This window comes from Macrobrachium nipponense, chromosome 39, assembly GCF_015104395.2.
Source record: "Macrobrachium nipponense isolate FS-2020 chromosome 39, ASM1510439v2, whole genome shotgun sequence".
NCBI classification, from domain to species: Eukaryota; Metazoa; Arthropoda; class Malacostraca; order Decapoda; family Palaemonidae; genus Macrobrachium; species Macrobrachium nipponense.
In genome coordinates, this window is record NC_061099.1 from 31,839,379 (window position 1) to 31,863,215 (window position 23,837).

The 23,837-nt window shown below is 49.0% G+C and overlaps 1 protein-coding gene across 5 annotated transcripts in view; it reads left to right on the forward strand.

Moving 5' to 3' along the window:
* The window catches only part of LOC135210268 (mediator of RNA polymerase II transcription subunit 24-like), an 88,002-nt gene that overhangs the window by 28,325 nt on the left and 35,840 nt on the right, over window positions 1-23,837 (forward strand). For 2 of the 5 annotated variants that reach the window (XM_064243136.1, XM_064243140.1), the window contains exons 2-7: window positions 20,061-20,191; window positions 20,299-20,424; window positions 20,624-20,725; window positions 21,475-21,558; window positions 22,830-22,980; window positions 23,625-23,727. In XM_064243136.1, the coding sequence (XP_064099206.1) occupies window positions 20,081-20,191; window positions 20,299-20,424; window positions 20,624-20,725; window positions 21,475-21,558; window positions 22,830-22,980; window positions 23,625-23,727 (677 nt within the window). In that variant the 5' untranslated portion in view covers window positions 20,061-20,080. Of the gene's footprint in view, window positions 1-4; window positions 82-20,060; window positions 20,192-20,298; window positions 20,425-20,623; window positions 20,726-21,474; window positions 21,559-22,829; window positions 22,981-23,624; window positions 23,728-23,837 lie in introns of those variants that run through there. The other 3 variants (XM_064243137.1, XM_064243139.1, XM_064243138.1) reach the window with 3 other exon arrangements.

A 23,837-nucleotide genomic window follows, 5' to 3' on the forward strand; every position in this document is an offset into this window, starting at 1 on the left:
CAAACCTTTACAATAACTTTGTTTACAAAGTGTGGTGTTCGGATGTGATTGTTTCCTGTAGACTGATTTATTGTTTTTAAAGTAAGTGTAGCGCATTATGCACCGAAATATTTTCAAACGTTGTAGATATACTCACTCTGAAAGGGAATTATAAAGTTTATTTAAGTAAAGTCTGGTCTTAGCGTAGTTTTATGGAGTTAAGCTAAGACTAAGCGAACTTTGGGAGAGTAGCTAGCTTAGCCTATACCTACCTACCTAGGTAGGTACCAAGCGTAGGCTTGCTTCGTATAATACTTTAGGAGATTTTAAACCCTCTAAGAAATAATTTAAAATATTAAGAATCCTAGGAATGGTGGGCGTTACCCGCCCCAACTTGATCAGGGCGCAGTGCCCATGGTAAGGTAGGGTATAGCCTAGGTAGGTACCTAAGGATGTGATCCTACTACCCAGCTAGTAGGGTAAAAAACCGTAGGGTCTAGAGTGGACCATGTACGATCAGCTTGGACAATCCCAAAAAAAGTACATTATAACGCGTCCTGACATCGGAGATGGGCATCAGTCGCGACTTGTTGTTGGTGAGAAACAGAGCTAAAGACCTCTACTCTCCTTTCGAAGTAAGTATTTTCTCCAAAGTTAGAAATTAAGGCCAAATTCTAAGATTTAAACAGAGGGTAGTGAAAATGGTGTCAAACGTAGTGCAAAACTCACCAAAACGCATTCAACATTTTTACTTACAACTCGAAGTATTTAGAATAACTGACGCCATTTCGATGTTTACGGAGTCGCTTGTGTCAATAAACTAACCATTTCCTGTGATAAATCCGCACACCACTTGTACCCATAGACGCTGGGACACTTTCATCACAACAATCGGGAAACTTTTCCTCAACGAGTAAACAACTGTTTTGTAGAAGACGACGACGAAGAGTGCACTTCGATAATTTTTTAAATAAATAGTAAAACATCAATATTTTACATATTTATGGTGATTAATTGGAAAATATTCGTTATTGAAAAAGTAACTCGATTCTGACTCAAATTTAAGTAATTATTTTTTGGAATTAGAACATTCTTTTAAGTCCTGTATTATGAACGTCCACGACATCTTGGACTTTCGTACCTATTGTAAATAGTAATTGCTTTACTCAACTTTCTTGCTGAACAGTTTACCAGTTATTCATGCAGATTATCAGCTTTTCATGTAGTAATTGGTATAATCGTAATGCGCATATATATCTTTATTATTTACTTTTTGGATATATGAAGATGTTTTACTGCCGGATTATCGCCATAGTGTGACGCAATCGTTTTCGGTCCTTGCGCCTCTGTTTTCGCACCATAAGAAATTATGGGGCCGAATTTGCAATGACCAGAAAGTCGTTAAAAGAGGAAAGTTACCATTGAGGGGCATATGTTTTGATTGAGAAAAATACAAATTTATTCAATAGCTAGCTTGTAAAAAATACTTGATTACAAAAAACTTGATTGACAACTAAGCAGCATACCTACTATGGGTTTCAGAGACAGTGCAAGCACGTTTTTGGGCAATACCTATTTCTGTAACGAACACTCGTGTCAGAACAAGATTTTGCTATAGTGCATTACACCAAGTGCCGTAATTTATAAGGGTATCGAGAATCACTAATCGTAAAGAATAATGACACCTGTCCTTGTACCAAGAGACAAAAACTCCATTATGCAGAAATGGATACGAACACGCGTATAAAGCTCCACCTACCCTCTTCCCCCCCCCTCCACCGCCACCCCTTTCCTTCATTCCTTCGCCTTCCTTCCTTTCTGTCTCTCTCTGTTGCCATTCAGTATGTGTTGACCCTCCAAACTGTGTATAAGACTACACACAAAACGTTGAAATTGGTGAAATTAGGCTATGTATTGGAAGTATATATACATAAATATTAAAGCAATTTTATCATTATTGCATTACTATGACAACTAGAATTCATGGAAACAGTTTATAATAATGAAACGGCGTATGTGTGAAGCCTCCACTAATGTGGCAACGATGATTTTGCCATTCTTAGCATGCAAACATTAAAGGTTACATTTATTTCTGGCATACGGTTATTAAAGAAATTCAAATACTAATATAGACTGAAATCAATGAAAAGTGCTAGCAAAAACAAAAAAGCAAAAAAAAAAATATGTATATAATTCACTTATCCGTAGTCGTTCCTCTATGGTTTTTGGCAGCCAGATGTACGAAAACGTTAGAAACATTTGATTGTATCTACTTTAGAAATATCTGTAATTTTTCGGGGTAATTTGGTTGCAAAAAAGGGATAATATACATGAATTAAATTAAAATTTTTAAATAATAACAAAGTAAATTTGAACTAAATAACGAGTAAAGTAAACAATTTAGGGAATAAAACTTTGCAGTTTCGTTGTCTGCTGTTTGTAACTGTGTTTGTGGCGCGCGCGCTTAGGAACCAGGAACAGCAATTGGTTTAAAGTGCAATGTGGAGTGAACTGAGACCAAATGTGTATAATAACAATCAAATAAGCACTGTGGAGTTTCAGTTGTGATGGCAGTAAGGATAAAAACCACCGATTACAAGGTAAGAATGAATTCAGTTCAAACCATGACCCCGGGAATAAAAAGTTTCATACTTTCAGTAATATAGGCAACAAAATGTTGTTTTATTGTGCTGATTACAACTGCAATCTTGAGTAAGATCAATAAATGTTACATACATACGCTAACATTGTTCAAATGATTGCTGGGAAGGCTGGGAAAGATGATTTTCGTCACTGATCAAAACCTGTACATCCACACGGTAGCCGCCATATTGGATTTCAAAACTGCCTTGAAAACATATTTTACGAAGAGCGTCACATGCTTATTTTAGTTCGTATGGGGCTTTCATATATCACATTATGTTGACAAAACTTCAATCTTTTGAATGGTATGCTTGGAGTTGTAATTGTATTCGTTTTTCACCATTTAAATATCGAGTGAATAAGACCTGAAAACCGTGATAAGGGTTGGTAGTCGCTGGTTTTTCCCCCTATATTGGGTTTTCAGCAATTTTCCACAAGAAGTCTGTGGACATACCCTAGGGGGCCAGTGCCGTCAGTGTACCTCGTGAAGTGCACTGTAAGCATTTCTAGGTTCTTTGCAGCACCCCTTTGGCTCCTAGCGACAACCCCTTCCTACCTTCCTTTTACCATACCCCCATTCATATTCTCCTTCTTCAGTCCTCCCTTCCACCCTCTCCCAATAATTGATTCATATTGCAGCTGAGAGGTTTTTGTCACGTTACACCCTTCAGTAAATCTTTTTACCTATTCTCAATTTCCCTTTCAGCGCTGAATGACTCATAGGTCGCAGTGCTTGGCCTTCGTCCTAAATTCTATATTCTAACTTAGTTTAGTCTGTGGTTGCTCCTCATCAATCATTGTTGTTGGTGCAAAACATTCTGTGAGGTTCCTCTCCCTTCTGTATCCAAAGGGTTTTGGGACCCCCACAATGAACCCTGCTTTCAGGATAGGGGGAACCCAGAAATAAGTGCTAACTGTGTAATGTAGAAGTCAGAAAGCTATGAAGTGTACACATCAATATGCAAAAGGGAGCGGATGTAGAGTAGGGAGACAGGGATAGGTGTGAGAAATCCTAACCTCTCCTAGAATGCTGTGTCCTGACCTAACCAGACCTTACCTTCCTAACCTAACTCAGGCTACCTTGCCAGGGACACTCTCTCTCTCTCTCTCTCTCTCTCTCTCTCTCTCTCTCTCTCTCTCTCTCTCTCTCTCTCTCTCTCTCTCTCAAGTAACACTTGAATATCCATGCCCTGTCTCATAACTTTGCAAACTACCCTGTAAAAAGTAGAAAAAATATGCGTACATAGTTCACGTCAATAGTAACAGTTACTATAAACGTTATAAAGAATTAAAGTTGTTCCGACACGGCATACAAACCTTCGGTCCTTTTACAATAGGAAGGTACTAGCGGCAGCTGGATAGGTCGTAAGCTTTCGAACAAGGGGTTCGGTAGTTAACTGCTTGTCCGACAGGCGCGCGCGCGCGACTGGGAGGTAAACAAATCCTCTTTTGCTTTCGGCCTCACAGCGAGTGGACGTGTGTGTTCGACGCTCTCTGCCCGCTTCTCGTCGTTTGCTTTCCTGAGTATATGGTTGTGTTTGTGTATGAAAGAATCATTGTAAGTACAATCATTTCTCTCTATCTAATTAATTGTGATTTATTGGTCAATGATGGAATCTCCTCGCCTCGCTACCCCACGGAGACTATGCCCGGGTACCGAAGGGCGTAAATGCGGAAAGTTCCGCTCATTCCCGGAGATTGACCCTCATATTTTGTGCGCTCGGTGTCGGGGGCGCGAATGCACCCGAGCCGAGCCCTGTGAAGTTTGTAATAATTGGTCGGAGGCGCAGTGGACTTTGTATGAGGGCAGGAAGAAGCGAAGGCCTGCAAAGGAGTCGTCGGAAAGCTCTCCCGCGACTCCTTTGGTTACGGACACTTCGTCTTCTTTCCTGCCGCCCGCTCAGCTTCCACGTTTGGCGCCTTCCCCTTCGGGGGGGGTTTTCTAGGTCCTTCTCCTCACCTGCCTTGTCGAGTGGGTGGACTGGAGGGGCGCTCAGATACCCTGACATCGAGTTGTACTCTGGGTCCTCTATCCGTTCGTCTTCGCGCGAGCCGGTAGAGGATCCTGCTAATCACCCGACTTTTCGCTTCCCTCAGGTGCGGTTGCCGCGAAGGACGACCTCGGACAGGTGTGGGGCATCGTTAGGGCTGCAGGGCGTGCCGAGTGTCCAGGGGCTGCTCTACCATCTCGCTGGCTCCGTGGCGGTCACCCATGCGACGGTTACGACCACCACCACGACCCTTACAACACCTGGCTACGCTTCACCTCCTCACCTGGTGTACACCCCGCACGCGGTCTCTGTAACACCTACTACATCGGTGCAGGGGCCAGTCGCCGTACCTCGGGGGAGTGTGATGCCGCCACCTGGGTTTGCCGTGCTGCCGCGACCGGACTTCGTGTGCCCGAAGAGCTCGCCCCTGGACCTCCCACCAGTACCAAGGATGTCTGTGCCGCTGGTCCGTCCATCTGGACCGCCTGCACAGCCTGCCGTACCTGCCGTACCTGCCCAGCCGCCGTTCACGGACGTGACGTTGACCACTGCTGCCGTTCCTGTACCTGCTCCTGCCGTCTCTACTGCTGTTCCTGTGATGCCTGCACCTGCTGACGTTGTTCCTGTTCCTGGCGCCGCTGCTCCCGATGCTGATCTGTTCGGACAGGTGCGTCCGGGCCCTGTTGCTTCGGCAACAGCAGCCCCGGCTCCGCTCTGGATGACAGATCTGACGTCGGTCCTGAGGAGGTTGACGAAGAAGAAGAAGAGGAGGAAGGTGTCGTCGTCGTCTTCATCGTCTTCTTCGTCGTCGTCGTCGTCTGCCGCCTCTTACCCTTCTTCTAATGGGCTCCCCCGCCGAAGAAGAAGAAGGTCGCCTCCCCCCCCCAAGAAGTCTCCTTCGGGAACTTCTAAGGGCCCGTCTCGCTCTGGTGAGACGGGGGGTTTCTTCCCGCTGGTCACCCTGCTCCTTCGGGAGCAGGACCCGTCTCTTCTTCCGCAAGGAAGAAGACTACGGGGACCAGAGGAGTGCCGGCTAACACCGGCACTTCCTCACCTGCTGTTAGTGGTTCGGCCACGGCAGCAGGGTCCGTCTCGGCCTCTCGTTCGCGAGAGGTACCGAGTGTACGGTCGCCTAACAGCGACCGTGCAGCCAAGAACCAGACCTCTGAGTCCGCTCAGCGTCAGGTTCACGGCACGGAGCGGAAGACTGGTGACAGCCGCTCACGCGACTCTCACCGACCAGCTCTCGCTCTCGCGGCGAGCAGCTGGCTACCCGGGCGGACGTGACGGTCCATGACCGGCCACGGGCTGAGGCTGGGAAGAGGTCCCCCCGTTCGCCGGCACCAGCCACGGCTGGTACCAGCGAACTGACGCACCGTGAGGATACGCACCGGTCTCACCGTGACAGTGGAGCTCGCCGGTCGCCTGACCGTCACTCTCACAGAGAGCGATCGGGTACGGCGACCAGCACCAGCTCCTCTGACACACGAGACCGGGGCCGCTGTTCTCGGTCCAGCCGTTCTCCACAGCGAGACAGCTCGACTAGGTCTGCAGCTCGATCGCCACCTCGGGTTGGCGATCGCCTGCAGTCTTCCAAGCCCACTGGTTCTGCCAGCGATCGCGAGGAGGGAGCGTCAGGTCTGCCTCTCCCATACCTTCAACCTCCTCTGGGTTACACCGGGAGGGGCGAGGTATTGAGCAGTGATCGTGAGGGGTGCGCCCCTCAGGATCCCACCACGTCGTCGTACGTACCAGGCACGGTTCTCGGACCAGCCAGGTCGTACGCACAAGTGGTTGGAGGAGACCGAGAGGGGTCTGTCGCTGTTCCTCCCCTCTCGAGGGAGGAGGGTCTCGGGAGATGCTCCTGTTTGAGGGACTGGATGGTCCGACTCCGCAGGACGCAGTCACTCCTGAGATCCAGAGGAACTTTGCCGAGGTTATTGCGCTGATTCGTCAGCACAACGACCTCGCGGAAGGATCGCCGCTCCCACCATCCGAGCCCACGTCCCGGCTCGAGTCGTTCTGGGGCCCAAAGAGGGAACCCAGACCGACGGTGGGTTTGCCGCGTTCCGAGCTTGCAGACTCAGTGCTGGACCAGGTTGAATCGCTTGTCTCCGGACAAGACGGTTCGCTCAAGTCTGGCAGGTCGAGCAAGCTGCTTCCACCTCCTCTGCTGCGACAGCGGCGTTTTTACGTGCCATCTGAAGACCCAATGCCGCCCAAACAGGTGAACCCGGAGTTAGCCAGGCTGACTCCGGGTGTGTCTCTGCAGCAGCTTCCTGTCCGAGAACCTATGGTTCTCGCAGGCAAGAGGCACTCGGCCTGGAATCTACCGCCATGGCAGCTTTCCAGGCCGTCTCCTGGCTAGATCTGTGGTCCTCACAGTATCTAAGGTCGCAGCCAACTCCGGGGGAATTTCTCCCGAAGATGACTCGGCCTTTAGGAGACTTTGCCAGTCTGGAGGAAGAGCCATCTCCTTCCTTGCCCACCAGACGGTGAACCTGTGGGCCAACCTGGTTCTCTGACGAAGGGACGCTGTCCTTACTCGGGTTTCCAGGGCGGTCCGGGTGGCGTGAAGCGGCGTTGGGACTTCGCAACGGACCTTTACGGAGTTCCACGTCTCTCTTCCCAGGAGAGATGGTGGACGCTGCGGTGGACAGACGGCGCACTGACGACAGTGACCGTCTGGTTCACCAGGCAGTCTCGAAGGCTTCTGGGCAGCCTCGGACTGCGGCCAAGTCTAAGAGCTCGGCTAGCGCTTCCTCTCGGTGGCCAAGACGGTAGCTGCGTCGAAGCCCCGGGGAAAGACTCTGTCTTCTTCGACTTCTACCAAGGGGAGCCGTAACCAGCCCTCCTCCCAGCCCTCCTCCTCCCGTGGAGGCTCTGGGAAGAAGTCGAAGAAAGGAGGGAAACGCTAGGGACGGCGTTCCCCCTCACCTGCTGCCGGAAGTGGGGGGTGCCTGGCCAGCCATTGGGCAACTTGGCAGCGCTACGGCGCCGAGACCTGGATTGTAGATGTCCTTCGGGAGGGATATCTATTACCCTTCGAATCTCGGCCACCCCTCACCTCCAACCCGGTCCAACAGCAGTCGTACGTTCCAGGGTCATCGAAGGACGTAGCATTGAGACAGGAGATCAAGACCATGCTGAGCAAGAGAGCTGTAGAAATCGTCACGGATCAGTCACCGGGCTTTTACAGTCGACTCTTCCTGGTGGAAAAGTCTACGGGAGGCTGGCGCCTGGTGATAGATCTCTCTCCTCTGAACCGGTTTGTTCGCCAGACCCGGTTCACGATGGAGACGGCACGCTCAGTGCTCGACTCCATCAGGGAGAACGATTTCATGCTTTCAGTGGACTTGAAGGATGCGTATTTCCAAATACCCATTCATCAGTCCTCCAGAAAGTACCTCCGCTTCATCCTCGACGGGACGGTGTACCAGTTCAGGGCACTTTGCTTCGGTCTCTCAACCGCCCCACAGGTGTTCACGCGAGTGTTCACTCTGGTGTCTGCTTGGGCCCATTCGCACGGGATACGTCTGATGAGGTATCTCGACGATTGGTTAGTCCTGGCGAGCTCCCGCTCGCAGTTGCTACAGGACAGGGATCGACTGCTCGAGTTCTGTCGCGATCTGGGGATCGTTGTGAACTTCGAAAAGTCCGATCTCGAGCCCAAGCAGAGGAATGAAGTACCTGGGTATGCTGATCGACACGTAGCAGGGCGAGTCTTCCCCGCAGACTCGCGGATCAGCAGATTCAGGGAGGCAGCCAACCAGTTCCTGTCTCGGCAGGAAAAACAGGTAGCTCAGCGATGGCAAGTCGTGATCGGACACCTGTCGTCACTCGAGAAGTTAGTCCCTCATGGGCGTCTTCACCTGCGGTCTCTTCAGTGGAGACTAAAGGAGTTGGTCACAGGCGACGGATCCCCCAAGCTTCCAGTGTCCACTGACACCGGAGGTGAGGCAGGACCTAGCCTGGTGGCTGGACGACAGGAACCTCTTAAGAGGGAGTGCCTCTGCGCACTCCCCCCCCCCCGGACATGCAGCTGTTCTCAGACGCATCGACCGAGGGATGGGGCGCACACCTGGAGGAGTTGCTGACTTCAGGAGTGTGGGACGAGAACGACAAGCACCTTCACATCAATGTACTGGAACTCAAGGCAGCGTTTCTCGCTCTCCAAGAGTTCCAGGACTGCTTGATGGGACACTCAGTGGTGTTGATGTGCGACAACACCACGGTGGTGGCCTACGTCAACAAACAGGGGGCCTAGTGTCTCTCATGTTGTACCAGTTGACTCGGCAGGTGCACGAGTGGGCCGAGGCACACTCAATAGAGCTGTCGGCACGCTACATTCCAGGGAAGAGGAATGTAGTAGCAGACACGCTCAGCCGTCGGGATCAGGTGATAGGGACCAAATGGTCTCTACACCAGGACGTGGCGGAAAGGCTCTTCGACCTGTGGGGGCGACCAGTCGTGGATCTGTTCGCCACCCGGCACAACAGGAAGCTCCAGGTGTTCTTCTCGGCCGTGCCGGACCCATGGGCAGCTGCAGAGGACGCTCTTCAACACCCGTGGGACACCTCTTCGTCTATGCCTTTCCCCCGTTCAGCCTGATTCGCAAGGTGATCAGTCGAGCACTGGTCACCCCGAATCTCAGGATGATCCTGGTGGCTCCCAAATGGCCACAGGCCATTTGGTATCCGGACCTGCTGGCTCTTCTCGCAGGAGAACCGAGAGAGATTCCCCCTTGGCACAACCTTCTCGCCCAGCCACACGTCGAGCGGTACCACCGAAGCAGTCCAGTCCCTACGTCTTCACGGCTGGCTGTTATCCACCATCTCTTGCGAACGAGAGGCTTTTCTCGTAGCGCAGCAACAGAGATGGCTGGAAAACGTCCGTCAGTTCCTCGCAGCTGTGTACCAGGGGAAGTGGGCCGTCTTCTGTGGTTGGTGTCGTAGACGGGGTCTATCTCCTCTCAGAGCCACTCTTCAGCAGGTAGCGGATTTCCTCGTTTTTTCTTCGCGAGAGAAGCTCCTCTCAGTCCCCACAGTCAAAGGATACAGAGCCGCCTTGGCGCTCGTCCTGAAACTGAGGGGATTGGACATCTCGAACTCGTTCGAGATCTCCTTGCTTATGAGGAGCTTCGAAAGGTCTTGCCCACCCAGGGAACTCAGGCCCCCTGGCGTGGGATGTGACTCTCGTCCTTAGGAGTTTGACTCGAACGCCTTGTTCGAGCCACTCCGAGAGTCGTCAGACAGGGATCTGACCCTCAAGACCCTCTTCTTGCTGGCCCTGGCATCGGCGAAGAGAGTAGGGGAACTTCATGGTCTTTCCTATGATGTACGACACTCCAGGGGATGGGGATCTGTGACGCTCGATTTCGTCCCGAACTTCGTTGCGAAGACTCAGAAACCGTCGATCCCTGACGACAGGTTCGAGTCATTCACGATTCCCTCCCTATTGGACTTCACCGATAATGATGCGGATGAGATGCTGCTTTGTCCTGTGAGGGCGCTACGGCGCTATCTGAAGAAAACTCGACACCTCAGGCCTGAGTGTCGACGCCTCTTCGTTAGCACCGGGGTAACCAAGAAAGAAGTATCCAAGAACACTCTTTCATTCTGGCTGCGTGAGGTCATCAGGAGGGCGTATGAGGCTGATGGTAGTGACGACATCCGTACGTCCCGTCCGAGAGCTCACGAAGTCAGAAGTATTGGCCCCTCGTTGGCGTTTTGTAAGAACTTCTCCGTGGCGCAGGTCCTGAAGGCAGGGGTCTGGTCTAACCAGACTACCTTTACGTCCTTCTACCTTCGGGAATATTGCCCACAGGTCCTTGGATACCTTTTCCTTGGGACCCTGGTGGCTGCTCAACAAGTTGTGTAGCTAACCCAGACCCTCGCAGGCTGAAACAGCATCGAGTCCTGGTGTGACTGTGTGGATGGATGTGTGAATGAGTGAGTGACTGGCTCCCTCTTCCCGTCTTTTCCTACTCCTCTACCTGTGGGCAGAGGGCCACGGTCGTCACTACGCTGGATGAGGACGAGATGCAGGTGAGCTATATGACAGAGCCCCATCCTATCCCTTTCACTAGGGATAGGAGCAGAATATCCACCATTCCTTCTACAAGGGGAGGAAGTGGATGCCTACAAGAGTCAAACCCATGACTTTATATTTGCTCCTGTACAGGAACAAGTTCTTACATTGCTGGTACGAAGAGATAACGGCTTTGCCCTCTCCTTCTTAGTTACTCGGTCCAGAGGTTCCCATGACCATTGATCCTTGCGTGGGAGGTGCACACCCCGATCAATCGGACAGAGGCTTGGATCCCTCCCTCGCTCTTACGACCAGGGAGGCTTCCAAGGTTGGGCGAACACCAGTCTGTTCACAAAAGACTCAGATTCCTCCCACAAGAAAGTGAGTCTTCCTATTGTAAAAGGACCGAAGGTTTGTATGCCGTGTCGGAACAAATGACAATTTGTCCAAAATTGCATTTTTCCTAACTATACAAAACCTTGAGTCCTTTTACACATAGCCCCACCTCATGCCACCCTCACTCTGCAGTTTTTGCTTGGGCCAAAAGCAAAAGTGATTTGTTTACCTCCCAGTCGCGCGCTGAGCGCGCCTGTCGGACAAGCAGTTAACTACCGAACCCCTTGTTCGAAAGCTTACGACCTATCCAGCTGCCGCTAGTACCTTCCTATTGTAAAAGGACCTCAGGTTTGTATAGTTAGGAAAAATGCAATTTTGGACAAATTGTCATTTTACCATAGCAATGAAAGTTGCAGGGATGCATTTTAACTTAACCTAATGTATGGTGCTAGTTCCATTAAAATACAGAAATGCATTGTAATCTAGCCTATTTTAGGGTGTCTGAGCCTCACAGGGCCTAGAGTAACTTAAATCAAGTGGTATGCATAAGTTCATCTCAACCTAACCTTCCACACTGGGACCTGTCTGACATGGGGCTGCCACCTGCTCCCCCTCAGCATTACACTGTTCTGTACGTAGCGGTTGGGAGGTATACACAGCCAGATGATAAACATGTTGCTCCTCCTTTTCCTAATCTTAGTAGATAACTTTCAGCTAAGGTTTATTTTTTAGAAGAGGTGCATTTAGTAGCTGAAGGGTTACCTTAGAATTGTTTCATATTCTATAATATCAAATACATATTATAGGTTTCCATTTTTTATTCTTATACACAAAGAGCCATTGCTAAACTGAATTAAACTGTCGTGAAAGTTGGAAGAAATCAGAAGACATCCAGGTCCTTTAGTGTAAGAATTTATGAAGTTTTAATTGTTTGAAAATGGTAGGTAATTATTTTATAACAAAAACAAAAGTCTCCCATGAGCACTTCAGAATAGCAAATGTACTAAAACTTCCTGTCACATCTCAGTTGTTCCGATACGTAATACAAACCATCGGTCCTTTAACAATAGGAAGTAGCTAGCGGCAGCTGGAACGGTCGTAAGCTTCGAACAAGGGGAGAACGGTAGTTAACTGCTTGTCCGATCGTCGCGCGCCGCGCGACTGGGAGGTAAACAAATCACTTTTGCTTTCGGCCGTGTGTGGGAAGGACGTGTTCGCCATCGCTCTGCCCGCTTGTCGTTTGCTTCAAACTTGAGTATTTGTTTTCTCTTTCTGTATATCAGGAGTGATTGTAAGTACTCTTTCTCTAGTTCAATTGAATTGCAATGAGTGAATTAGAGGAAATGGAGATATCACCGCGCCCTCCAGTCGCCCGTAGAGTGTGTCCCGGGCTGGAGGGACGTAAATGTGGGGGGTTCAGGTCATTTGTTGAGGTGGACCCCCACGAGGTTTGTACTCGTTGTCGAGGGCGAGAGTGCTCCCGCAACGAACCATGTGTGGTTTGTATGAACTGGTCCGAGGGCGGCAGTGGGTGCTGTACGAGGGCAGGAAGAGACTTAGGCCGGCCAAGAAGTCATCGGAAAGTCCAGTGACTCCTTTGGTGACGGACACTTCGTCCTCTTTCCTGCCTCCCGGCCAGCCCCCACGGTTTGCGCCTTCCCCTGCGGGGGGGGGTAGCGGAGTCCTTTTCCTCTCTCGATCCGTCGAGTGTGGAGGAGGGCGTCCGCTACCCGGATGTACAGCTGTATTCGGGGTCTTCTGTCCGCTCTGGGGGGGATATTTCGCCCCCCAGGCGCGGGGAAGCCCCTCCCATTAACCCGACTGTTGCTTCCGCAGGTGTGCCATCAGCGAAGGATGACTTGGGACAGGTGTGGGAGTCGCTGGGACTGCAGGGAGTGCCCAGCATCCAGGGGTTGCTACAGCGGTTGGCGGGGTCGGCCGTGGTCACTCATGGTGCGGTGACCACCACGACTACCACATTAACTACACCTGCGTATGAGAATGCCACACATCTTGTATATACGCCACATATAATGTCGGTGACACCCACGGTGGCAGTACAAAAACCAATTGCCGCCGTTCCAAAGAGGACGATGCCACCACCACCTGGATTTTTTCCTTTGCCGACCCCGGACTTCCGCTGCCCAAAGAGTACCCCCCTGGACCTGCCGCCAGTGCCACGGATGACGGTGACTGTCGACAGGACGCCTGGCTCTCCCGTGGTACCTGCCGTGCCTGCCGTACCTGTGGCCGCTCCAGCGACTCTTTCCTTTTCAGGTACACATTCCATTTCAGATGTTCCTGCTGTTCCTGCTGTTCCCGGACCTGTTCCTGTCGTTCCCGCTGCTGGTGTTGCTGTAACAGTCTCAGGTCCTTCCGGACAGGTGCAGTCGGGCCCTGTTGCTTCGGCAACTGCCCCGGCTCCCTCCTGGATGGAAGACCTGACGTCTGTCCTGCGGAGCCTGGCGAAGAAGAAGAGGAAGAGGAAGAAGGTGTCGTCGTCGTCTTCATCGTCTTCTTCGTCGTCGGCTGCCTCTCCTTCCCCTTCGACTTCTAAGGCCAAACAGCCGAAGAAGAAGAAGGTTGCCTCCTCCCCCCCTAAGAAGACTCCTTCGGGAGCTTCTAAGGGCCCGGCTCGCTCAGGCGAGCTGGGGAGCTCTTCTGCTGGTCCTCCTGTTCCTTCGGGTGCAGGGCCCGTCGCTTCTTCTGCAAAGAAGAAGTCGACGGGGACCAGAGGTGCATCAGCCTCGGCTGGTGTGTCCTCACCTGGTGCTAGTGGTTCTGCCGCTAAACCAGGTTCCGTCTCGGCCGCTTCTCGGTTCGCGAGAAGCACCGATGTGGACGCTCTTCTAAAGAGGACCGTCCAGCCAAAGTTTCGACGTCCGAGCTAGCTCGCCGTCAAGACAGCGGCACGGGGCAGAAGACTGGCGAGAGTCGTGCACACGACTCTCGCCAGGCCAGTGGACGCTCTCGCAGCGACCAACCGGCTGCTCGGGCTGACGTGACGGTCGCTGACCGGCCACGGGTTGAGGCGAGGAAGGAGTCCCCACGGCCGCCGGTACCAGCCACGGCTGGTACCAGCGGTTTGACGCGCCGAGAGGACGCTGGCCGGTCTCGCGCGAAAAGGGAGCCTAGGCAGGTCAACCCGTCCGCCGCTCCCGATGGGACCGGGTGCGGAGACGGTGACCAGCGGCAGCTCGCCTGACGTTAGAGAGCGGTCTCGACGTTCTCAGCCGAGCCAATCGCCCCAGGCGAGCGGCGACGCTAGGCCTACTGCTAGACCGTCACCGCGGGTTGACGATCGGCAGCAGCCCTCTACGCACGCTGGTCCTGCCAGCGAGCGTGGGGGGAGCGTCAGGTCTGCCTCTCCTGTACCTTCAACCTCCTCGGGCTATACCGGGAGGAGCGAGGTACCAAGGAGCGATCACGAGAGGTGCGCCGCTCGTGACCCAGCATATGACGCCGTACGGCTCAGGCACGGTCTTAGGACCGACCAGGACGGACGTACGCGCAAGTAGTTGGAGGCGACCGTCAGGGGTCTGTCGCTGTTCCTCCTTCTGAAGGAGGAGTATCGAGGGATATGCTCTTGTTGGAGGGACTGGACGGTCCTACTCCACAGGACGCTGTGACGCCCGAGATACAGAGGAACTTCGCAGAGGTCATTAAGCTGATGCGTCTGCATAATGACCTCGCGGAAGGATCGTCGCTACCACCAGCAGAGCCCACGTCCCGGCTCGAGTCATTTTGGGGTCCCAAGAGGGAGCCCATAATGACGGTGGGTTGCCACGATCAGAGCTTGCGGACTCAGTCCTGGATCAGGTGGAGAATCTCGTCTCAGGACGGGAGGACTCGCTGAAATCCGGACGGTCCTCTAAGCTGCTTCCTCCTCCTCTACAGCGGCAGAGGCGTTTTTACGTGCCATCAGAAGACCCGATACTGCCGAAACAGGTTAACCCGGAGTTAGCGAGGCTGACTCCAGGTGTGTCCCTGCAGCAGCTCCTGTCGGAGAACCTATGGTTCTCGCAGCAGGAGGCACTTGCCCTGGAATCTACCGCTATGGCAGCATTCCAGGCAGTTTTCCTGGTTGGATTTGTGGTCCCTCACAATATCCAAAGTAGCGGCCGGCTCCGGGAGTTCTGCTCTCGAAGACGACGCTTCTTTTAGGAGACTGTGCCAGTCTGGAGGAAGAGCAATCTCTTACCTCGCCCATCAGACTGCTAACCTGTGGGCCAACTTGGTTCTTCGGCGTAGGGACGCAGTCCTTACCCGAGTGACCAAGGGGGCTGGGCGTGAGGCGGCACTCGGGCTAAGAAATGGACCTCTTAGGAGTTCCCCAGCTCTCTTTCCTGGAGAGATGGTGGACGCTGCGGTGGAAACGGCGGCGCACTGACGAGAGTGACCGCTTAGTCCACCAGGCAGTCTCGAAGGTTTCTGGGCAACCTCGAGTAACTGCGGCCAAACCAAAAGAGCTTGGCTAGCGCTTCCACGGCGGCGAAGACGGTTTGCACCGTCCAAACCCCGTGTGAAGACTCCAGTTGTTTCGACTTCTGCGAGAGGAGGCCGCAACCAGCCCTCCTCCCAGGCCTCCTTTCCCCGAGGAGGTGTTGGGAAGAAGTCGAAACGAGGAGGGAAACGCTAGGGACGGCGTTCCCCCCTCACCTGCTGCCGGAAGTGGGGGGGTGCCTCGAGCCATTGGGCGACTTGGCAGCGCTACGGCGCCGAGAACTGGATAGTAGACGTCCTTCGGGAGGATATCTACTACCCTTCGAGTCTCGGCCCCCCCTCATCTCCAAACCGGTCCATCTACAGACCTATGTCCGGGGATCAGCAAAGGACAACGCTCTTCGACAGGAGATCAAGACCATGCTGGCGAAACGAGCTGTAGAAATCGTGTGGAGGACCAGTCACCAGGCTTTTACAGCCGCCTCTTCCTAGTGGAGAAGGCATCGGGGGGCTGGCGCCCGGTGATAGACCTCTCTCCCCTGAACCGCTTCGTTCGCACGACGCGGTTCACGATGGAGATCGGCACGCTCAGTGCTCGACTCGATCAGGGGGAACGATTTCATGCTTTCGGTGGACCTGAAGGACGCGTATTTTCAAATACCCATCCATCAGTCCTCCAGAAAGTACCTCCGCTTCATCTTCGACGGGACGGTGTACCAATTCAGGGCACTTTGTTTCGGTCTCTCAACCGCCCCACAGGTGTTCACGCGAGTGTTCACTCTGGTGTCGGCTTGGGCCCATTCGAACGGGATACGTCTTCTGAGGTATCTCGACGATTGGCTGGTCCTGGCGAGCTCCCTCTCGCAGTTGCTACAGGACAGAGATCGACTCCTCAAGTTTTGGTCGCGATCTGGGGATCGTGATAAACTACGAGAAGTCAGATCTCGAACCCAAGCAGAAGATGAAGTACCTGGGTATGCTGATAGATACGGTAGCAGGGCAAGTCTTTCCCGCAGACTTGCGTATCAGCAAATTCAGGGAGGCAGCCGGCCGGTTCCTGTCGCGGCAGGAACAGGCAGCACAGCAATGGCAAGTCGTGATCGGCCATCTGTCGTCACTCGAGAAGTTAGTCCCTCACGGGCGTCTTCACCTGCGGTCTCTCCAGTGGAGGCTAAGGGAGAGTTGGTCCCAGGCCAAGGATCCTCCTTACTTTCCCGTGGCTATCACGGACAAGGTGAGGCAGGACCTAGCCTGGTGGCTCGACGACAAGAACCTCTTAAGAGGAGTGCCCATACGCACTCCCCCCCCGGAGATGCTTCTGTTCTCAGACGCATCGACCGAGGGATGGGGCGCACACCTGGAGGAGTTGCTGACTGCAGGTGTGTGGGACCATCACGAGAAGCACCTTCACATCAATGTCCTGGAACTCAAGGCAGCGTTCAACGCTCTCCAAGAGTTTCGGGACCGCTTGGGGGTGGGACACTCAGTGGTGTTGATGTGCGACAACACCACAGTAGTGGCATATGTCAACAAGCAGGGGGGGCTAGTGTCTCTTCCGCTCCATCAGTTGACGGTGCAGGTGCACGATGGGCCACGGCTCACTCGATTAGAGCTGTCAGCACGCTACATTCCAGGCAAGAGGAATGTAGTAGCGGACAAGCTCAGCCGTCGGGATCAGGTGATAGGGACCGAATGGTCTCTACACCAAGATGTGGCGGAAAGGCTCTTCAACCTGTGGGGGCGACCGGTCGTAGACCTGTTCGCCACCCGGCACAACAGGAAGATCCAGGTGTTCTTCTCGGCCGTGCCGGACCCATGGGCAGCTGCAGAGGACGCTCTCCAACACCCCTGGGACAACCTCTTCGCTTACGCCTTTCCTCCCTTCTGTCTGATTCGGAAAGTGATCAGTCGAGCGCTGGTCACTCCCAATCTCAGAATGATCCTGGTGGCTCCCAAACGGCCTCAAGCCGTTTGGTATCCGGACCTGTTGGCTCTTCTTGCAGACGCACCGAGAGAGCTACCCAACTGGCACAACCTTCTAGCCCAGCCACACGTAGAACGGTACCACCGCGCAGTCCAGTCCCTTCAACTTCACGGCTGGCTGTTATCCACCATCTCTTGCGAACGAGAGGCTTTTCTCGTAGCGCAGCAACAGAGATGGCTGGACACGTCAGACAGTCCTCTGCAGCTGTGTACCAGGGGAAGTGGGCCGTCTTCTGTGGTTGGTGTCGTAGAAACAGGGTTTGTCTCCTCTCAGAGCCACTCTTCAGCAGGTAGCGGATTTCCTCGTGTTTCTTCGCCGAGAGAAGCTCCTCTCAGTCCCCACAGTCAAAGGATACAGAGCCGCCTTGGCGCTCGTCCTGAAACTGAGGGGGTTGGACATCACGAATTCGTTCGAGATATCCTTGCTAATGAGGAGCTTCGAAAGGTCTTGCCCACCCAGGGAACTCAGGCCCCCTGCGTGGGACGTGACTCTCGTCCTTAGGAGTCTGACTCGAGCACCGTTCTAGAAAAAAAAAAGCCACACTCCGAGAGTCGTCAGACAGGGATCTGACCCTCAAGACCCTCTTCTTGCTGGCCCTGGCATCGGCGAAGAGAGTAGGGGAACTACATGCCTTTCTTATGATATTAAACATACCAGAGGCTGGGGATCTGTGACGCTCGATTTCGTCCCGAACTTCGTAGCTAAGACTCAGAATCCGTCGATCCCTGACGACAGGTTCGAGTCTTTCACGATCCCCTCCCTGCTGGACTTTACAGATAACGATGCGGATGAGATGCTGCTTTGTCCTGTGAGGGCGCTACGGCGCTATCTGAAGAGAACTCGACATCTCAGGCCTGAGTGTCGACGCCTCTTCGTTAGCACTGGGGTCACCAAGAAAGAAGTCTCCAAGAACACGCTTTCTTTCTGGCTACGTGAGGTGATCAGGAGAGCGTACGAAGCTGATGGTAGCGACGACATCCGTACGCTCCGTCCGAGAGCCCACAACGAAGTCAGTAGGATATCGGACCCCTTCCTTCTAGCGATTCCGTAAGAACTTCTCCGTGGCGCAGGTCCTGAAGGCAGGTGTCTGGGCCAACCAGACCACCTTCACGTCCTTCTACCTTCGGGATATTGCCCACGGTCCTTGGATACGTTTTCCTTGGGACCTGTGGTGGCTGCTCAACACGTTGTGTAAGCTTACCCAGCACCCGAGCAGGCAGAACAGCATCGATTCCTGGTATGACTGGGAGAATGAATGCGTGAATGAGAGAGTGACTGGCTTCTCTTCACCATCTTTTTCTACCTCTACCTGTGGGCAGAGGGATACGGTCGTTACCTTGCTGGAAAGGAGTCAGATGCAGGTAAGCTATTCAACAGAGCTCCATCCTATCTCTTTAAATAGAGATAGGAGTAAATATCCACCACTTCTCCAACAAGGGGGAGAAGTGGATGCCAACATGAGACAAACCCATTACTTTACATTTGCTCATGTAAAGGAAAAAGTTCTTACAATGCTGGTACGAAGAGATACGCTTGCCTCTCTCTTAGTACTCGGCCCAGAGGTCTGACCATTGATCCTGCGGTGCACACCCCGATCAATCGGACAGAGGCTTGGATCCCTCCCTCGCTCGTACGACCAGGGAGGCATTACCAGGGATGGACGAACACCAGTCTGTTCATCAAAAGACTCAGATTCCACCCACCAAGAAGTGAGTCTTCCTATTGTTAAAGGACCGATGGTTTGTATTACGTATCGGAACAAATGACAATTTGTCGAAAATTGCATTTTTCCTAACTATACAAACCTGAGGTCCTTTAACATAAAGTCCCTCCTCATGCCACCCCTCACTCTGCGTATTTTGCATGGGCCAAAAGCAAAAGTGATTTGTTTACCTCCCAGTCGCGCGGCGCGCGACGATCGGACAAGCAGTTAACTACCGTTCTCCCCTTGTTCGAAGCTTACGACCGTTCCAGCTGCCGCTAGCTACTTCCTATTGTTAAAGGACCTCAGGTTTGTATAGTTAGGAAAAATGCAATTTTCGACAAATTGTCATTTTAAGCCAGTATCATGGGGGTAGTAGACACACGCACACAACTTTGAATACGTTACACTCGTTGACCCACGGGTATTTGATGAATAAGCCACATGAGCCAGTTTCCGTAAGCAAGGAATGCAAATTATAATTAACAGTTCAACACATTTTACGCAAATGTATAAATGTTGACTTAAAATCGAATGAGTTGAGAAAATTTTGTTAGAAACTTCATTATTTTAATAATAAATTCAATTGCCAAATTGTCATGGAATTGCAGTTTAGTAAATATGTTTTTAATTATGAAATTAAAGACAAACTCTGAGAGTCAGGCTGTGAGTACGTATTAAGTATTTTGATATAAGGGTCTGGTTAAGTTATCTAATAAAGATATTTGTGGTCAGGCTGGTTTTGTTTTAACATATTTAGTGTTTATTTGATATCTTGGACACTGGATTTTATCAAGTAGTACTAGTATAGGCTAATTGCTTTTATGTAGAAAGCATTATATACAATATAAGTAAATGGATTTTATTGTCTTGTTTTTTATATGTTGCACCTTGCCTTGACTCATATTTCAGGGTTAATGATATACAAAAATAATATTCCTTGAATTTTCAGGACCATTTTTTCCAGATAAGATGGTTTTAGAAACAGTATCTAGTAGCAAGGCTGGTACCATCAGATCCCTCCTTATTCGTGCATGGAGGGAAAGATGGTCTGATCTGCAATGGGGTATTCATATCAAAACAGTGAGTAACTTCCTTAGGTGTTATGAATATAATATGCAATACTGTACGTATATCCATTTTGCTGTGTTTGATTCAGTTTTAAACAGGTGTTTGATTTTCTCCAATAGGTTTTGCCAAGAGCTGTCAGTGGGGACATATATCACTTAGCTGATTACATCCTGCAACAGGCATTGATGGGACCCCTTCCAAACAGTCTTATTTTGTCCTACTTACGTCACTCCCTCAGTTCACAGGTGTCGTTTTGCTTCTGTAATTTAGTGGAATGTAGTGTATTCTGTTTGTGAAATAAAGTTTGCAAGTGAAATATTTTACCTTTAGTGTTGAATTTTACAATATTGGCTGTCCTTAACTTTGAAGCTGTAATGATTATTGATTATGTTTCTTCCTAGGCATGGCATCCATTTTAACTTAAAGTATATTACTTCTTTACAGATTGTTTCATATGGAGGCGTTATCGAGAGTATTAGTAACTATGATGGTCTTCACAAACCCCACTGCGTCCAGTCATTACTAGAGCTCTTGAAATCTATGATGGTGAGATTTTTGTCATTAGAATAGAATGTAATTGACAGATTACTGTATTATTAAATATACCAATGTATATTTTACGTGGGAAATTATTTCTTCTTGGTCATGATATTATTTAATGCATTATTGTGATATACTTGACTAAAATTTGGAGTTTGTTTCTTCACTAACTAATAATCGTAGCCTATACTTGAAACATTCACAAGTCCCAAATACTTCATTCCACATGTAAAAAAAGGATTAGTTGGCTCTTGGAGTTTCTTCCACTTTGTGTAGTCTGTATCTAGGCTTTTGACATCCTGTCACAAATCCAGCATCAAAATCAATTAGGTCATCAATGTAATTGAAATACATTGTAAATCATCCCAGATCTACCTTCCACTGTAACACTGTCTGCATCCAGCATATGTTCATTATTAGCTAGGTACTGGAAAACCATTAAATTTTTATTTTAACATTTGTAAGTAGGTATATTACATTCAAAACACATGGAATTCATTCTGATACATCTTATTACAGTTCTCACATGGCTGTTTTCTGGACTGTACTTTTTTCATTATCTTCATTTCAGTCCACCTTAATCAAAGTGTAATGATTACACTGAACAGGGAAATGATCCTGTAAAGGTAAATAAAAAATATGTGTCAGAATCGTATGTTTGGCGTAACTTTGTTTTGTTTTATTTTTTAATGACACTTCCTTTAAATTCTCTCATGAAGACACAGTAAGGTTGATTATGAACATCTTATTTCCAGAAAAGTGTCTCCTGTCGAGGGAAACCTGAAGATTGTTTGGTTTTAGCCACAGCTCTTGTTAATGGCGTGAAATGGCTTATTCAGGTATGTGATAAAATTAGGATGTTTGTGGGGAAAAGTTAGTATTAATCATGCATGATATTGAATGTTACTCAGTTATATACTGTGTGATATTTTAAAAGGATGAGATACTAGTGATGTTGGGTTGTTAAAGGCCTACATATACCTGGATTAAGTAATTTCTTATACTATTTCAATTACTGCTAAGTTAAAAAATCAGAAGTTTGCTATTGATCATATAAAACTGTAAAGTATTTTGTTGCGCAGTGTTTTTATAATTAAAGAGTTATTGAAAGGTTGTTGTTACATAACAAAGCTGTAAGTTTGCAGAATTTGTTTCTTATTCTTATTCTTCTATTATTACTTTCATGATATATTACTTCCTTTTAGCATTAACCTGTTAACCATCTCCATGGTTTTCTTTCCACTAGTCCTTGCATAGACGTAAGTCGATTTTAAGTGTGATAGTACATTACTAGAACTGGCTGTTTCCTCCACATATCTCGAAATCTATTCAAAATAAGTTAAAGGTACTCTTTGGCACTTATCTCTCTTAAGTAATACAGGTACTGTCTGGCAACCTATGTACGTGTTTTTGAAGCTTGTACGTATAGATATTTGTATTTGTGCTTACATCATGATGAGAGCTCTTAAAATGATACCTAAGTGACTCACAGTGACACTACAAAATCATCACACTATGAAAATTATAGTAACAATGATGAGGCCCTGGCTTTGCCAAGTGATTGATTGTTCCAGAGATCTTTTTTTTTTTTTTTTTTTTTTTTTTTTTTTTTTTTTTTTTTACGGGAGAACCTGGCAAGAAATTAACAGTTCAAAATAAAAACTACGCTGTAGATTATTTAAAGAAGCCATTTTTATTATTTTTCTAGTTATTTTCCGTGAAACAAACAGATTTTCCACAGTTTTTGGATAAAAACCAAGAAATCTTGCCCAAAATTCTTGTGCAAGAAAGGTGACATGATAATACATACAAGCATAATTAAAATTAAGATGTTTATTGGTTTCCTTATTTATATATTCAGGTAGTGGTTAACAGAAGAGAATGAATGATATGGTGATCTGTCTATGTCACCTAGGGTGTTTTTACTATATTGATAGTTTTTAAAAAATTATTTTAAACCTTTTAAATAGAAGATAATTATAAACTGAATACTACATGCCCAATAGTACTGGAATTTTTTTTTATTGTTATAAGTTTTTCAGTTGTCCACACGTTTTTAGTGGTGCTTAACAGGTTAATTACAATATTTTGATGCCTTTATATACATAAGGTGATGGGATGGACTACCCAGCAGCTTCTCGATCTTCGTAAGGCTCCGGAGCACACCACCAATTTGTCTCTTGCAGTATCGGTTCTCCAGGACATACTTGACTGCCAGTTCCTGACGTGCATGCTGGAAATAGGCCGCAGGGAAGAGCCAAGTAAGTGTTGCTGCTGCAGTAACAAAAGTCGGTTGTTAAAGGATAGATACAGTATTATAGTGCCCTCTTTTTATAAGCCTTTTGAATTGTTTAATTATTATGAAGCTTAAGTCACAACCTTCATATGGTATCTTCAAGGAAATTTATACTCTTTGAGTGATAATATCTGAGTCAATCAGTAAAGTAAAGGTTTTTCATATGTATTGTAAGTTGTAAAATGGTTATATAAAATAATGTTAACTTGGCTTCCAGGAGCCACTTAATATTTACTTTGCTGGGGTTAATTTTCAGTGAGAGAGAGTTTTTATGTAATTGTCAAAAGATTTTACTTTTTTTATATGTATATATATTTATGACTGATTTATGTATCCCATTGTTCTCCTGTTCTGTTTACTTCTGTTGGTACCAGGGTCCTTTATTGTATCCACCAACTTCATATGCAAGTTAAGCCAACTTTACTGGTATTAACCGTATGAAGATAATGTTTTTTTTTTTTTTTTTGAATTTAACCTTCTCTAAAACATGAACTCACAATATTTTCTCTCTCTCTAGTATTTTTCATTGAACTTGTTGTTTGCTCATTGGAATTGCAGAACTGTTAAACTTACTTTTGCACGCTTTTCTAAAGTTGTTAATTTTTATAGGTGTATGGAGTGTGAGTCTGAAAAAAATGGCTGAAGTAGAGACTCTTCTTGCTGGTGCTGGCTCGGTGATAGAGAATAAGGATGGTTACATCAAAACTTTATGGTAAGTAATGTTTATGTATTTTGTTCCTGGAAAAAAATTAAGATTGTTTGTATACAAGATTTTCTTTTCCTTATTTTTAAAACTATATTGGGTCATAATCACGTAATATG